Below are 15093 nucleotides of genomic sequence, written 5' to 3'. Positions count from 1 at the left end.
ATGCCAAAGGGAGAACTCAGTCGTGCTCATCCTCCATTATATATACGTATATATATATATAATTGTATAGCTTGTGATGCCTGGGCAGTAATCATCCGTATTGTATACATATACAGTATATATCTATATATATACTGTATATATATCTATATAGATATATATATATAATATAGCACGCGATGCCTGGGAAGCAGAGATGGCTCCCAAAAGCTACTAATCCTGACCTGTTTGTGAAAGGGAAGGAGAGGGACAAGAAACTACCACCCACGTCTTGGATTTAAATTGATCTTTAGCATTAGACCTTTCATCATACACCTGTCATGCCTCTAATCAACAGACTATAATTGATATGTATGATAAAGTGTACATTAAGGCACCAGGCAGAGGGAGAGGCTCTATGGAAGCCATATGGATGGATGTGACTTACAATTAAGGATATGGGAGTGCAAGTCCTTGGCTGAATTAGAGTGAAAAGATAGCCGTCAGGATAAAAGGCAGACAGATAGACAGAAACAGAGTGAGTGAGAGGGAGAGAGAGAGAGAGAGAGAGAGAGAGAGAGAGAGAGATGGGAGTGAGGCGTCTTTGTGTCGTTTCCTGCTGCGCGCGATCTGGCCCTATCTCTGCAGGACTCACAGAGTAGCTCTTTAACAAGCTGACCTTCTCCTGCCTTCATGCCAAACTCCCTCTCCACAGCCTTTTCATTACCCACCCATCCACCCACACACACACACACACACACACACACACACACACACACACACACACCCAGCCAGCGCTGACGCCCGGCCCTGCACCTCTCGAGGCTCCGTGGGCCCCCTCTTCAATACCGCTCCCTGCGCCCTGAGAGGACCTGACATTTATGCGCTTTCAGACACACTCCTCCCGTTCAGACACACTCCTCCCGTCCTTGAGAGCGTTTGAACTTTGGGCATCTCTATCAGCATCGGCACCCTGTGCCCTGCCTGCCTGTGCGTCACAGCCAGGGCTCTCAGGTGCCAAGGCTGTCTGTCTGTCTGAGGTGTTGTCTGTCTGTCTGCTGAGGTGCTGTCTGTCTGCTGAGTCTCTGTCTGTCTGTCTGTCTGCCTGTCTGCCTGTCTGTTTGTCTGTTTGTCTGTCTGTCTGTCTGTCTGTCTGTCTGTCTGTCTGCTGAGTCTCTGTCTGTCTGTCTGCTGAGGTGCTGTCTGTCTGTCTGTCTGTCTGTCTGTCTGTCTGTCTGTCTGTCTGTCTGTCTGTCTGTCTGTCTGCCGAGTCTCTGTCTGTCTGTCTGTCTGCTGAGGTGCTGTCTGTCTGTCTGTCTGTCTGTCTGTCTGTCTGTCTGTCTGTCTGTCTGTCTGTCTGTCTGTCTGTCTGTCTGTCTGTCTGTCTGCTGAGTCTCTGTCTGTCTGCCTGCTGAGATGCTGACTTGCAAGATGGCAAGGAATGAAAGACAATGGTCCACTAATTGATGCCAGGCAGAATGAATGGTTTGAGTCATAACACAGAAAAATACTCCCGGGATTCACAGTACATCTGCTTAGATTGCAGTGACACTTAACTGAAACTGACAACAGACTCTAACAACATGATCATAATGCCTAAAGCTACACAACAATGAACTTGAGCAAAAAAAGCAGCATTTAATAGTCCATGTGTACTCGAGAGGCTAGATTATTAACTGTGCAGGGATGGGCTAAGTGCTGGTTTTCTCACAGCTGAAAAGATGGCATATATCATGACACAGTTGGCTCTGGGTGGAGTGGATGAATGCATGTGTCCCCACATATGTTGTGGAACCTGTTATAGTTATAGAAAAGGTGCGCGGCCCTGGTAGATTCTTAATGACGTGTTTATACAACAATCACACAAATAAGTAGCCACTGATGTTGCCCTTTTATTTTTTTGCACTACATAACCTCACTTTATAAGGTAACTTATGCTGCTATATGTTTATCTGTATGTTCTACTTGTATTATGTAATGTCTTGTCTGTATGTTTGTATGTCCTCTCTGTTGTGCCTGTGCACTTTATATGTTTCACCGTAGGAGAGTGGGAAACGTTTTTTTCGATGTACGTCTTGACATTTGAAGTAACTGACAAATAAAGCTACTTTTACTTTGACTTTGAATATCACCATACAATAAACCTCAAACCATGCTGTCATGTAAGGTAAAGGTATTTTTGGGTGCAAAACTATCTTTACCTGACCAGCAAGGTGCTGACATGACAGGGTTATGTGGGATAATATGAATGATTTATTATTCAGAAAAGTTTCCAAAATCCCTCACATTGAAAAGGTGAAGACCATGTCTGAAGAAAGACAAAAAATCAGCTCCTTTTTTCCTTCAGTCACCTTCTGACATTGCACACAGAAAATGTCTGCTCTTGCAGGAGATCGAGCAGGAGGAAGGAGGGAGAGAAAGATGTCTGCCTTTCAGGAAGGAGAGAGAGAGAGATGTCTGCCCTTGCACTCTCCATAACTCTTGTTACACACGACCCCCCTAGGCAGAGAAGACCTCCACATCCTGCTTCCATGACTACCCTGAAGGCTTGTCAAAACACCTAAAACCCTTTGGAGAAAAAGCAAGTTTCTCAACTTTCTCCAGTCCAGCAACATTTCCGTTGTGAGAGAAAAATGCATTAGAGAAAACAAATGATGTGCTATTTGTATTTAGGTTTGGATTGTTAGTGATTGTTAAGTAAGACATCTAACGAGTTTCTACGTGAGAACATAGTATGGTTTAATTTAGTATTTAACATGTGAGTACATAGTATGGTGTAATTTAGTATTAAAAATGTGTGTACAAAGTGTGGTCTTATTTTGCACATGGATTATTACATAATCTGGCAATGGATCAAGACAAAACCAATACATATTTACAGGACAGCAGTAGGTGCTTAAATGGATTTGCTAATGAAAGACACTCTGGTCTTTCCAGAAGCTGGGCTTTGTTGGGGCTTAGTTGACGGTGTCTTTTCTCTCAGCGGACATGTTCCACTTCTCTACACTGGGATGGAGCGGGGAGCCACTTATTCTGTTTTAGGGAGCTAGGATTAACTGGGCCACTCACCACTGCCGTGAACACAAATAGTGTAATTCAACAAATTGTTTATTCTAAATTGAATTTTGACACTGCCATTCCGGTGGATACAATGTGCAATATGTGGTAAACAAAAGGCTTGCTACATGCTACCGCTAGCAAAACATTCTATCTGAGGTAAACAATAGGTTTGCTACATGCTACCACTAGCGAAACATTCTATCTGAGGTAAACAATAGGTTTGCTACATGTTACCGCTAGCGAAACATGCTATCTGAGGTAAACAATAGGTTTGATACATGCTACCGCTAGCGAAACATGCTATTACATACTATGCTTACATATTATGCTTACATACTAAAATATCTCATATGTTGCATTTACTCAGAGAAGGCGTGAGAAGAGATGTGCCTTTGGAACTATTATTCTGGGATTTTTGTTTAACATGATGTAAGTGTTTACCATTCTAAATTAAATTCCCTACATGCATCAAGTGATATCCTAATAAATCATGAAGCAAAATTATTTAACATTATCTGTACCTCAAATCTGAAGTTTTTGAAGGCCAAACACTCTCAGTTTATTTTGGTCCAATTCTAATGACTTAAAATACTAAAAAACATAAAAGTCAATAAGGTGCTCTATATAGTGTTTATGCCACTGGGGACAAATCTGTTACTTGCTGAGGGGTTCAGTGCCGGATCGCTGCAGAACCACTGTGGCTCTTCAGAGAAAATCAAACCTGAACCTGACATAATTCCACTTCAAAATATCTGCTGAAGGCAATCTACTTAGCCATCCACTGTGTGCTGGGCACAATGCCTGCCAGTGATTGGAGGGGGCATGTGGGAAATGTCGAAATAGACACAAGTGCTGTACCAGACTCTGAACACACAATTCAAAACATTTGCATTAGAAGAACAGCTAGCAGACATTAGCATGGCATACTGTCACAGCTAGACATTCAGGGCTGTTGGGTGGAGGTTCAAAGCAGATCTCTAGGCAGCGAGAACCTTTCTTCCCCAAATGTATTCATCCAATAATTTGCAAAGAATAATGTGGCAGTCATTTCTTATAAAAACACCACAGAATAGCACACTGAGGATGAAGTACACATTATCTGTGCTCTATCACAACCTCCTTCAACATTTCACTGCTGACAATCACAATAACAATAATTAGAACAAAATTATAATAACAGATACCACCTAATACATCTTATGTACGTTTGAGGAATTAAGCTGTCCAAAGTACAACAATCACCAGTTTATTATTTATGAACTACGTTATAAGCCATCTTGCAATAAATATGATGTTTTGACATCTTCTGCCTAAGTGAGTCACAGAAACATCCTCTAAAGCTTTATGAATACAACCCCGTGGGGGGGACGGGGGACGGACGGACAAACTCAGGCCACCGCCCAGGCCATCAATTTAGCATGAAAGTGATTCAATGTGCGACGCCAAAACCCCCCACCGCCACCAAAGGAAAACGTTAAAAAGAAACCACACCACTTCCTTTTGCACCAAAACATGCAATCACCGGGACACACAGGGAGCAATTTAAGTGCCACTGCTCCAGTCTTTCATTGGCGTCCCTTTTATTAGAGCTCTTCAGCGCCAGCCACAGCCCTCCAGGCAGTGCATCTTCACTTTCTGTTTTTATGACAGCTCCACTAAAGGAAGTGGTCCTCATGCAGACACACACACATATACATGCACACACACACACATACAGACACACACACGCACACATTCAGACACACACACGCACACATACAGACACACACACATACAGACACACGCACAGATACATGCACACACACACCGACACGCACGCACACACACACACACACACACACACACACACACACACACACACACACCGACACACACACACACACACAATGCTCTTTGTTTCATGCTGTTCTTCATCACAGTGTACTGAAGGGGAGCCATGCCGAGGTGCACTGTCCTCCAACACACACACACCGTGAGTGCCCTGTCCTCCACACACACACACACACACACACACACACACACACATACATACACACACATAAACACACACACACAGTGAGTGCCCTGTCCTCCACACAAACACACACACACACACACACACACAAACACACACACAGAGTAAGTGGCCTGTCCTACACTCCCTCTGACCTAGATGCAGCCCCTCTGCCTTTCTCTCCCCTGTCTGCACATAGAAACCCACTTCAGCCTCATAAAGAGAGCATGGCGTATGTCCTGCACTTACGGGGTCCCTCTAAAGCAATGAGACCCGTACCAAAGCTGTATTTGCCCATCAAAAGAGACCATACACGGAGCAGAGAATGCTCTGTCAAACACACACACACAGACACACAAACACACACACACAGACACACACACACACACACACACACACACACACACACACACACACACACACACACACACACACACACACACACACACACACACACACACACAACGCCCCAGTGAACAACACTCTGCAGCATTGTAATAAACCAGGGCACAACAGCCCGTGCATGTGTGACCGACCTAGTGGGAAATAAATGCTCTCAATAGAGGGAGAGGGAAAAAAATTGAAGAGAATATTTTGGTCCCTATAAGACGGCACTCTGTTTAGATTTGTAGACATCCCTTTAGGCCATGGCTGATTCATGCACTGCCTCAGACACATCCTGCGAGCCATTTGTAAAAGCCTCAGTAAAACCTCTCCAAGCAGTCTGGGAGGGATTTTTTAAATCCAATAATATGAATGATATAAAAGACAGCGTCATTATTCGTAACCTTTATTTTCAACATGAGCAAGTGGCCAATAACAGCTTAGAGAAACTTTGTGAATTTACTTGCAAGAACTGGTTTGTTCTTCAGTCGCATTCAGTAACAGAACAGACATGTTCCACACAACCCGTTTGGTTCTGGAGAACACACGTGTGACAATAACGCTGGAGCAAGGAGAGTGTAAAGGAGAGCGTAAAGGAGAGCGTAAAGGAGAGCGTAAAGGAGAGCGTAGGCTTGGGCCTCCTTACCTGCTGCGACTCCCTCGGGGTGGTCTGTTTGACCCGCCGGCTGGACGCGGTGGTGGTGGTGGTGGTGATCTCCATGATGGAGGTGGACGTCTCCGAGCGGTTGGCGGTGGCGCTGGACTGCGGGGTGATGGAGGAGGAGGGGGCGTCGCCCACCAGGCGCACACTGCCCTCGATCTGGACGTTGGCGTCGCCCTCCACCGCCATGTTGAAGACCTTGAGGCCGTTGTAGTAGAGGCCGGACAGCTGGCCCTGGAAGGAGCGGCTGCGGTCCTTCTCCAAGCCGCCGATCTTAATGGTGGTCTGGCTGTTGAAGATAGTGAGCTGGCGCCCTGCGGAGAACAAACGTTACATACGTGCGAGAGTGTTTAACAGCACTCTCTCTCTCGGGCTATTAGAAGAGAGAGCCAAGAGAGGGTGAGGAAAAATAATCACGCCAGAGAGAAAGACGGATTATTTGCCCAGTGGCTAATGAGGGCGATAAATTAGCTGGAGCTAGCGCAGACCCCGGTCATTTATCGCCATTATAATGATGGGATGCTTATGAAATGCGGATTCAAAGGGGAAAAAAAAAACAGATGCAAAAGAGAAACATTTGTGGTAGTCTTAAATGAATGTGCCTTTGCTAAAAGGACAATCAAATCAATGTATTTCTTTCTCGCAAAAGAAAGGCAATTAAGAGTTTTATCCTGCGTCTTGTCAAAATGAGATGTATTGACAATGTCTTACAACAGCACAGCTTTATTTACATGATTTTTGATCATGGAAACAGGCTGCCGGTATCTATCCATCACCGAAGATACTTTACTGTAAACAACCACAATACAACGACCCTTTCCAAAGATATCGCATATTCTTAAGAACACAATTTGGTCCTTGATAGTGTCTCAAATTAAATTAAGAAGTGTAGTTGGTAAAAAGGTCAAATTTGAATTTTCTTCAGACTGCCTTTTAGCAAGAGTGGCTAACAAATGAGCAAACATAAACTAATCAAACCATGGACACATTAAAACAGGGGTAAATGAGGCGTCTGGAGATTTGACTCTGTAGAATAAAAAAATACAAAACTTGAACGAAAAATAAAGAAAAATCAACGGAAAGTGCAAACAAATGACAAACATTAAGTGGGAGATACAGGTTTAAATTTTCAACACACACATGCATGCACTCAAAATGTGTGTTTTATTTTTTTTATTGTCCGTAATAGTCTATTCTGTGTTCATTACCTGTGCACATTTACAATGGTCGTTAAAGGGACTCAGTACTGAAGCCAATTAATGTTTTACTCTATTTAATATATCTACAAGTTTAAAGTGTGCGCTTTTCATGACAAAAAAACACAAATCAGTATACATGTGTAAAGAATATGTAAATATGATCTCTGTCTAATGGGTTACTTTTATCCTGATCATTTAAATGTTTAAGACAGATAAAAACAAAGCTATATGTGATTTAAGGATAGTTTAATAGTATTAATATTACTGACTGAGTTAGATTTATATTTACAGTCCCTTTAACCTGAAGTATTAAACAGCTCAATACATTATTATGCAAAATGTCAAGGAACTACAAGCTACTTTTACTTCATTTTAAATCGTTTAGTTTTATTGAGTTTACAGAACATTTAATTCGATTTGTTTATTCGTGTTACAAAGTATTACTTTGTTATGTTCAGATTATTTTTATTTAAAGTTTTAATCAATGTTTACCTTTGTCGAGTAGCCATTCGTCAACTACTCGACCAAGTCGATATGGGATTCGCTGTCTAGCAATCGCCAGGCGTTCGTTATCAATGTTGCCTTTAAAGTTTAAAGAGACATTTCATTGGTTAAAATCTGTAAGGTCAAAGGTTAAATGTTAATACTTATAGCTTGAGCTATACAACTGTCACAATCGTTTGTTTGGAAAATTTTAGATATTTATAAACAAAGCTACCTGCAACATCTCACTGACCAAACTTTTCACTCAATACATTTTATTTTATTTTATCAAACAAATTATTCCTATGTTAATTATGAATTAGAGTTTTCATCTAGATTAATATTAAGTTAAAGACCAATCCAAACCACAAATTTAAAACATAACCATGACATAAATATTTACAAAATGTCCAATCCATGAGTTTCTTTGCTCTTCTTTGGTCCCCTTATTTTCTCTCTGGACAAGTTTAAATCTAGTTATACAAACGGTGTCTCACCTGGAACATCCTTTTATTTATTATTAGAATAAAAGACCCAATTATTAATTTAGATCCACACAAAATACCTCCATGGTCACACATATCTCCCATTTCCATTTAAAAAAAGACTAATTAACAAGTCAAAGTATGCTAACAGGATATAACAATGGTGACGACACTTGAAGATTTGCAGGTTCAGGACATAGAAAATGAATAAGGTTAGATACCTGGAACAGGTAGAACACACAACATTAGAGAAAAAAAAGTCCTCAAAAGAGATATACACTGTGGAAGGCTTTGATAAAAGCTGACATTTAGATTGTTTTGATTGAAACACAAAATCTACGTCACCTCTCTTTCATTCTCATTCTGGAACAGACGAAGTTACCAGAATCCCCTTAGACAAATTTTGAAAATCTCACCCCTTCAACAGCAGAGTTCTAGTCACAGGAAACAGGAAACAGCCTCCCTGTCATCTCCTACATCCCCACCTCACTGTGTGACTCAAAGGGAGGCACTCTAATTACGCCACAACAGGAACATCTGAGGATTTACACAAACTAATATTGATTTGTTATCTCTCACTTCATTCTCACTGAGGATAATGGTGAGGGGATTTGGGCCCAAAATTCCTCATATATATTGATTACAGAATGCCTGAATCCCTTTCCTTTGTAGGAGAAAGAGAGAGATAGAGAAAGAGTGAGAGAAGGGGCAAGGTAATGAACTTGAAGAGGAGCTTGGCACAGCGTCCAACAATAGAGTGAATGCTGCCAGTCAAAGGGGAAACAATGCGGCGTTAGCTTCCAGTTAGAGCTGATGGTGAGATCTGGGCTCCGAGGCTTAGCGCTGGAGAGAAGCGTGGCTACACACAGACCAATAACCTGCGGAGAAAAGGAGGAAATCCAGTGATGTGGACGTTGAGTGACACCTCACCCTTTCTATAGTCTTCCTAAATTGGATTCCGTCCAGTTCAATTGTTCCACAGGTTGACAATATTCTGTCACATTTCAGGTTCATTCGTTTCTCTCGTATCTGTCTCGGTTTTTTCTCGGCTCTAAGAGTAAAGGTTGAGGGTAGAGGTGCTAATCTTGCGCTGAGTGACTTCTGCGCTGGGGAAAGAGGGATTACTGCGGAACATTCCGGCAGCTTTGCTCTCTACTGTCTGAGTAGATAGACAAAGAATTCAATATACCATGTCTGCCTTGAATGTCAGGTCCTCAGGCTTGAGGTCATAATTACATTCTTAGTTCAAATACATGTTTTATTCGCTGCAAAAGGTGTTTATTAATTAATATATTACAAATAAATATAAAAAGATAATCAACTTGGGTGAGTTGAAAATGGGCTGGGTTGAGAATGATGCAGGTAAAATACTTCTACCCAGCCCAGTAACACTCTCACTATCCAGCTCAATTTCTCTACAGTGAAAATGTTTAGTATGATGATAAAATTGCAGTTAATAAAGCTCTACCATCTTAGTAACAGTTACTGGATGACAGATCTTTGACTCAAGACTTCTCTCTGGCCTGCTCCCCCTTTCTGGCCAGATCCTCTGGCTGCTGACACACTGGAGAAATGAAAGGTGTCAGGCAAGAAGTAGGTGAGAAAGCTTCATTATTTTTTCACTTTCATGTCTGGATGCATGTTGTGTGTGCATATGTCTGTGTGTGTGTGTGTGTGTGTGTGTGTGAATGTGTGTACGTCTCTGACTGTGAGTAGTATGTTTGTACTTATTTATCTCCTGACAGTTGCAATTCTGTGCAGATGGGCTTTTGCCCCTCAGTGGTCTTCTGACAAAACAGTAATCTTCTGCAATTTATAGCCTTTAAAAAAACCCTGTGCTGTCCCATTTCATTCTACTTCTCTGATATTTCCATACAGAACAGACACAAGATAGGCACCATGCAGGGGGCATTGGGCAAGGAAGGAGGAATACAGAGAGACATTTAACATATAGAGTAAAAACAGGTTGGCTAACCCTATGAAACAACGCCGATAGATCTTAGCAGAAGCATCAGTGTTAGCAACGATAGGACACTAATATCACTCAGAAGAGTTCCAGAACAATTTAGTAAAATTTAGAAAGACATGGCCTATCTCCAAATCCAATACGTTTTTTTTTGAATGAGTCATACCTTGAGCTGTTGCCCATTTCACTTTTTTCTTTTTGCATAGCTAAGCGCTGGTTCCTTCACAGCTGGACAGTCTTCCACTGAGAGAAGCTCGGGAGCAGAGGCTCCACTGGCGAGATAAGACAGCCTTAATGCTGTCACCTTTTGTTTGGGAGCGAATGCTCATTGCTCTGCTCCTCAGCCACCGGCCGTGTTAATTAACTCTGAATGCTATCGAGCTGCCATCATTTATCGATCTACTTCTCAGGATGCGGCTTTGTTAAACAACGCTGTTGCCACTGCCACTGCCTTCCAGCTGCCCCACTGAATCTACACAGCCTTCTTTTCCTTGCCGAGCTCCAGCTCCCTGTGGCAGAGATGCGTGGGGTGGGGTGGGGTCCGTTTTTTGGGGAATGGGAGTCCGAATGACTTATCTTTAGCGCCCAGGCAGCAGGGGACTAGTGGAATGCCGGTGTGACTGCCAGAAGGGAGGCGCTCGGTATGCGCTTTCTCCCCTCGGTTAATAGCCTGCTCAGATAAGACCCAGGCTTTGTCTCATTACATACTCCCACACACCCGACTACACGGCAGGAACAAAATATAAACGTGCATATATGGAAATGCTTGCCTTTCCGACTCTGGGAGATAAAAAAAACAAAAAACACAATGCAGAGGGAGAGAAAACAATGTACATAAACATTTTCCTGCACTGCGAGAAAGAGAGAGGGAGAGAGAGAGAAAGAGAGAGAAATGGAGAGCAAGAATGGGAGGGGGGGGGCGTCTGTTCAGTCTATTGTTTGTGCACCCAAGCATGCCTGACTGACTGCAAGGTGAGCTTGACAAACTGGGATGGAGGGAGAAGGGGAGGGGTTGGAGGGAGGGAGAAGGGGAGGGGGGTGGAGGGAGGGAGAAGGGGAGGGGGTGCAGATGTAATAATGGGATGGGCTGGCCTCTGGATACCATGTCACAAGCTGTGCTACGGCACATCTGACTCATTACCACTGCAGCTGGGCCCAGGAAACAAACACCGTCACTGCAATCCCTACCCCTCCTCCATACGGACAGGGCAACAGCCCCCCTACTCTCCCAGTGCACCAGGGCAACAGCCCCCCTACTATCCCAGTGCACTAGGGCAACAGCCCCCCTACTATCCCAGTGCACTCGTCTAACACTGACTGCACTGAGCATGGGAGATAGGGATGAACAGAGATGGCAAGACAGAGAGAGAGAGAGAAAGAGAGAGGGGGAGGACAAAATACGAGGCCAAGACGACAGAAAAGAGATGGGATATTGTCTGTGTAGTTGTGACATGCTATCTTTCTGAGTCAGAGCTCCGTTCTGCCACCCAGGAGCCCTGAGTGCCTGTGCTGTCACTGCCAACAGGACCATCATGAGGAGAGAGGGCTCTGCTCACAGGATTTTATGCTATGGCTGACCTTTCCCTGACCCCTCCTCCTCTGCGCTCTTATTTTAAGCCCCCTTACTTCATCCCCTCCTCTTTGAAAAGGAGGTTCACCATTCCCTACTAGGAAAAGGTTTGACAAGCGTTACATTTTTTATATGAAAAAAAAAAGCATTAAACGCATTAGCCATGGTTCTCATAGTGCTTGTTTAGGGAATTTAATTTATTTAGACAAAGACTTGCATCTGGCATATGCATAGGGGGATAGAAGAGCACTCTAGCTGTATTTAAATATCTATATAATACTGCTATTGACCCCTAAGGAAGACAACGGGTAGGGAGAGAAATCAGGAGCATTGACCAGCACGTGCTTCACAAGTTCAGAGTGTGACTAAAATCTGGAACTCGACTGGAAAATGCTTTCATAAAAAGGTCTGAGAGCAGGCCTGAGAATGTGATGAGACCCTGAGGGAACTCGGAACCGTGAGGAACAGATCCTGTGAATGGAAGCACATCCTCAATTCCATTCTTAGAACAGAACTTGGACGTGTGAGAACAGTATATCACCTTCAGCATCTGCCACCATCATTCTACTTCTCCCTTCTAATTCACCCTTCTACTTCTTCAGCACCCTTCTTCACCACCCTTCTTCAAACTTCACAGAACACAAGAAGAGTGGTGTGCCCATGTGGCTGCAAGCATGGCAAAGGGTAAAAACTGAAGCCCTTTATCATTTGAAATAATGAAACTGAAATAACAAAGCGCACAACAGGATTGCCAGGCCTCTGTGGCGGTAGCGGAGGCTGTGTTCAGCATTTCCTTAACTAGATGTAAAATGTAAGAATAAGCAATTATGGAGGCTGCAACAAGTCTCTTATCGCTCCTCATTAAAAATTCATTTAGGTTATCAGCACTTCTTTATTCTTCTCCGTCACTCTTGTCCCAAGCAATACAGACTGGTCACGACTCCCTAGCTAATCTCTCCTGTGAGAAAAAGAACACTCTTCTATCACATTATATTATTGTGACAAACCTGCCATTACAAATGGAAATTCTCTACTTTTGGACTCCATGACTACAACAGGCCGGTGCTTATATTTGTGTAAAGTGCACTACATGTGTATCTGTAATACTTTGGCATGATGAGATACAGATAAACCAAGATGTGAGTAAACCCTGAACAGACCTGGTGAAACCTCTTCATAACTCTGCAGTAGGAGAGTAATTACTTGCATGTGCAAAGGGGTACTCTGTGGTTCAGTATCACCCCTGATAAGCATGCAGGGGCATCCTCATCACAGTATCATCATCTCAAATAGTGAACTCCGCATTAATACTCTATTAGCACCAAATGATCCGCTAACACTTTATTTGGATAGTCCGTCTACAGAGACTTTACAGAAGGTCTGTTGAAATTCACATTCAGTCTTTCTAAATGTTCACTCAACATAACCTTAAACATCAACCCCAAACCCTAACCTTAACCATACATGTAGTTAAATGTTTAGGTTAACGTTTATTATGAAAATCTATACTGTTAGTGTCTAGTCTATACTAGACACTAACAGAAAATGAAATATTTGCAAACGGGAAAAAGACTATTATGGAATAAAATAGATTTTTGGATTTAATTATGGATTAAATCACAAGAGAAATTTGATGGTCTATCTTTATCTGAGGAATTTCCATTGGCAGTATCATAAAGCCAAGATGTAAACTGCCAATTCAGTGTCATTTTGCTTTCAGTCTGAACATCATGTAAATAATATTTCAAAGTTTGCATAATCACAGAAAAGAGTATATGCTCTTGAATCTAACACAACAGCGATCTCTGCGTCCGAGTGTCTCTGTAGACACTGTTTACATAACAGAATTATTCAGCGGTACATGTAACTTCACACTGGTGTGTGTGTGTGCGTTTGTGTGTGCGGGATCTTTCAGTCAGTTCAGCATCTCTATTATAAATATACACACCATATGCTATGAGTGCCATATCTAGGCAATTAACCCAGGGCAACGATCATTTGGTCAGTATCCATTACCATTCTCTCCTACTAGAGACCAGCAGAGAGAGGAGAGCTGGACCACGGGGGCCTTTCTGTGAAAGAACAGGACTGAACATGCCGTAGAGTAGGTCATCAGACCCTGCAGAGGGAGGGGGGGGGGGGGGAGTGGAGGGGTGTGGGCGGGTTTAATTCATTTTGCCCACTTCCATGGCTGAAGACGAGCGGGCAAAGGGCATCTTTTGCATACCACCTCCCGACTTCTTTCTTGTTTAAATGCTGGGCACAGACGGCAGGCTGCTTTAAGTGCCAAAGAGGAGGTGAGGGGAGGGAGACGTGTGTTTGATGTGTCTGAGGGGGGTTATTGGTGTTTTAAGTGGACTGTGCGAGGCTGGTAAATTAAAAGAAAAAAACTCTACTGTGTGAAAGAGGACACTTTCTCTTGTGTCCCCAGAACCTTGTGACTCATCTGTTCTGTAAGTGGTTAAATAAGGAAACCGTTGCCATGGGGATCAAATTTCATCTACTTGAACGTTCGATTTTTTTCTTTCTTTCTTCTTCTCCTCCTCGTCACGCTCTGGTTAGATTGCATATGTTTACTGACTGAATGAGGAGGGACTGGGAGGACGGTTGAGTAAAAAAAAAACTTCTAGAGCTTTTGTCAAAGCCGTTCGACAGTTTAAATCCATACTCTCAAATGGACAAGCCTCTCAACAGTGACCATATCAATACCACACACAGAAAACAGAAACAGATTACAGCATTCACAGAGTGACGTAGAGTAAGTATCTCTGCAGAGGACACAGACCAACAACACACACATAAATAAGTTCATCTAACACCACATTTCTTTCAGCATGTCCTGTCACATGGAAGCTTTAAAAACCAAAGAGTCTGTGCTGATCAGGAGAAGGACAGTTGATCAGGGGTAAAGGTCAGAAGGTCAGAGGTGAACAGAAGAACTGCCTTACCTGTGGGGTATCGCTCAATGATTGGCAGGTCATCCACCTGCAGTGTGGCATTACCGCCACTCCGTGTAAACCTCACTATATGGTACTTCCCATCATTTACAAACTTTGCCTTCTCCTCAATGTAAATGTCATCTGTTCCCACATTGAACACTACAGCGATATTCCCTTTATCCTAGAGACAGAAAGAACACACAAAGAAGAGAAAAAGAATTAGTATTGCCAGTGAAAATACAATTTAACCATTTGTCAGTTGTACATATACATACTGCTGATGTTGATGACAGTAAGTATGATGATGATGATACCTGTAACAGTATCTAAAAATTGCAGTCAGACAAATCATATATTCAATAACGCAGTAACGT

The 15093-nt window shown here is 42.8% G+C and overlaps 1 protein-coding gene across 11 annotated transcripts in view; it reads right to left on the bottom strand.

The window, feature by feature from the left end:
* LOC308372952 (neurexin-1a-like) overlaps positions 1 to 15093 on the bottom strand; it is a gene marked incomplete at both ends in the record, with an annotated part of 317493 nt that overhangs the window by 44181 nt on the left and 258219 nt on the right. For all 11 annotated transcript variants that reach the window (XM_080848317.1, XM_080848320.1, XM_080848322.1 and 8 more), the window contains 3 exons: positions 6063 to 6391; positions 7769 to 7858; positions 14729 to 14900. In XM_080848317.1, coding sequence (XP_080704443.1) covers positions 6063 to 6391; positions 7769 to 7858; positions 14729 to 14900 — 591 coding nt within the window. The remainder of the gene's footprint in view (positions 1 to 6062; positions 6392 to 7768; positions 7859 to 14728; positions 14901 to 15093) is intronic.

Source organism: Sprattus sprattus (genome assembly GCF_963457725.1).
Source record: "Sprattus sprattus genome assembly, chromosome: 12".
Classification (NCBI taxonomy): Eukaryota; Metazoa; Chordata; class Actinopteri; order Clupeiformes; family Clupeidae; genus Sprattus; species Sprattus sprattus.
Note: the sequence above shows the minus strand (reverse complement) of the source record. Positions and strands in the feature narration are given on the sequence as shown.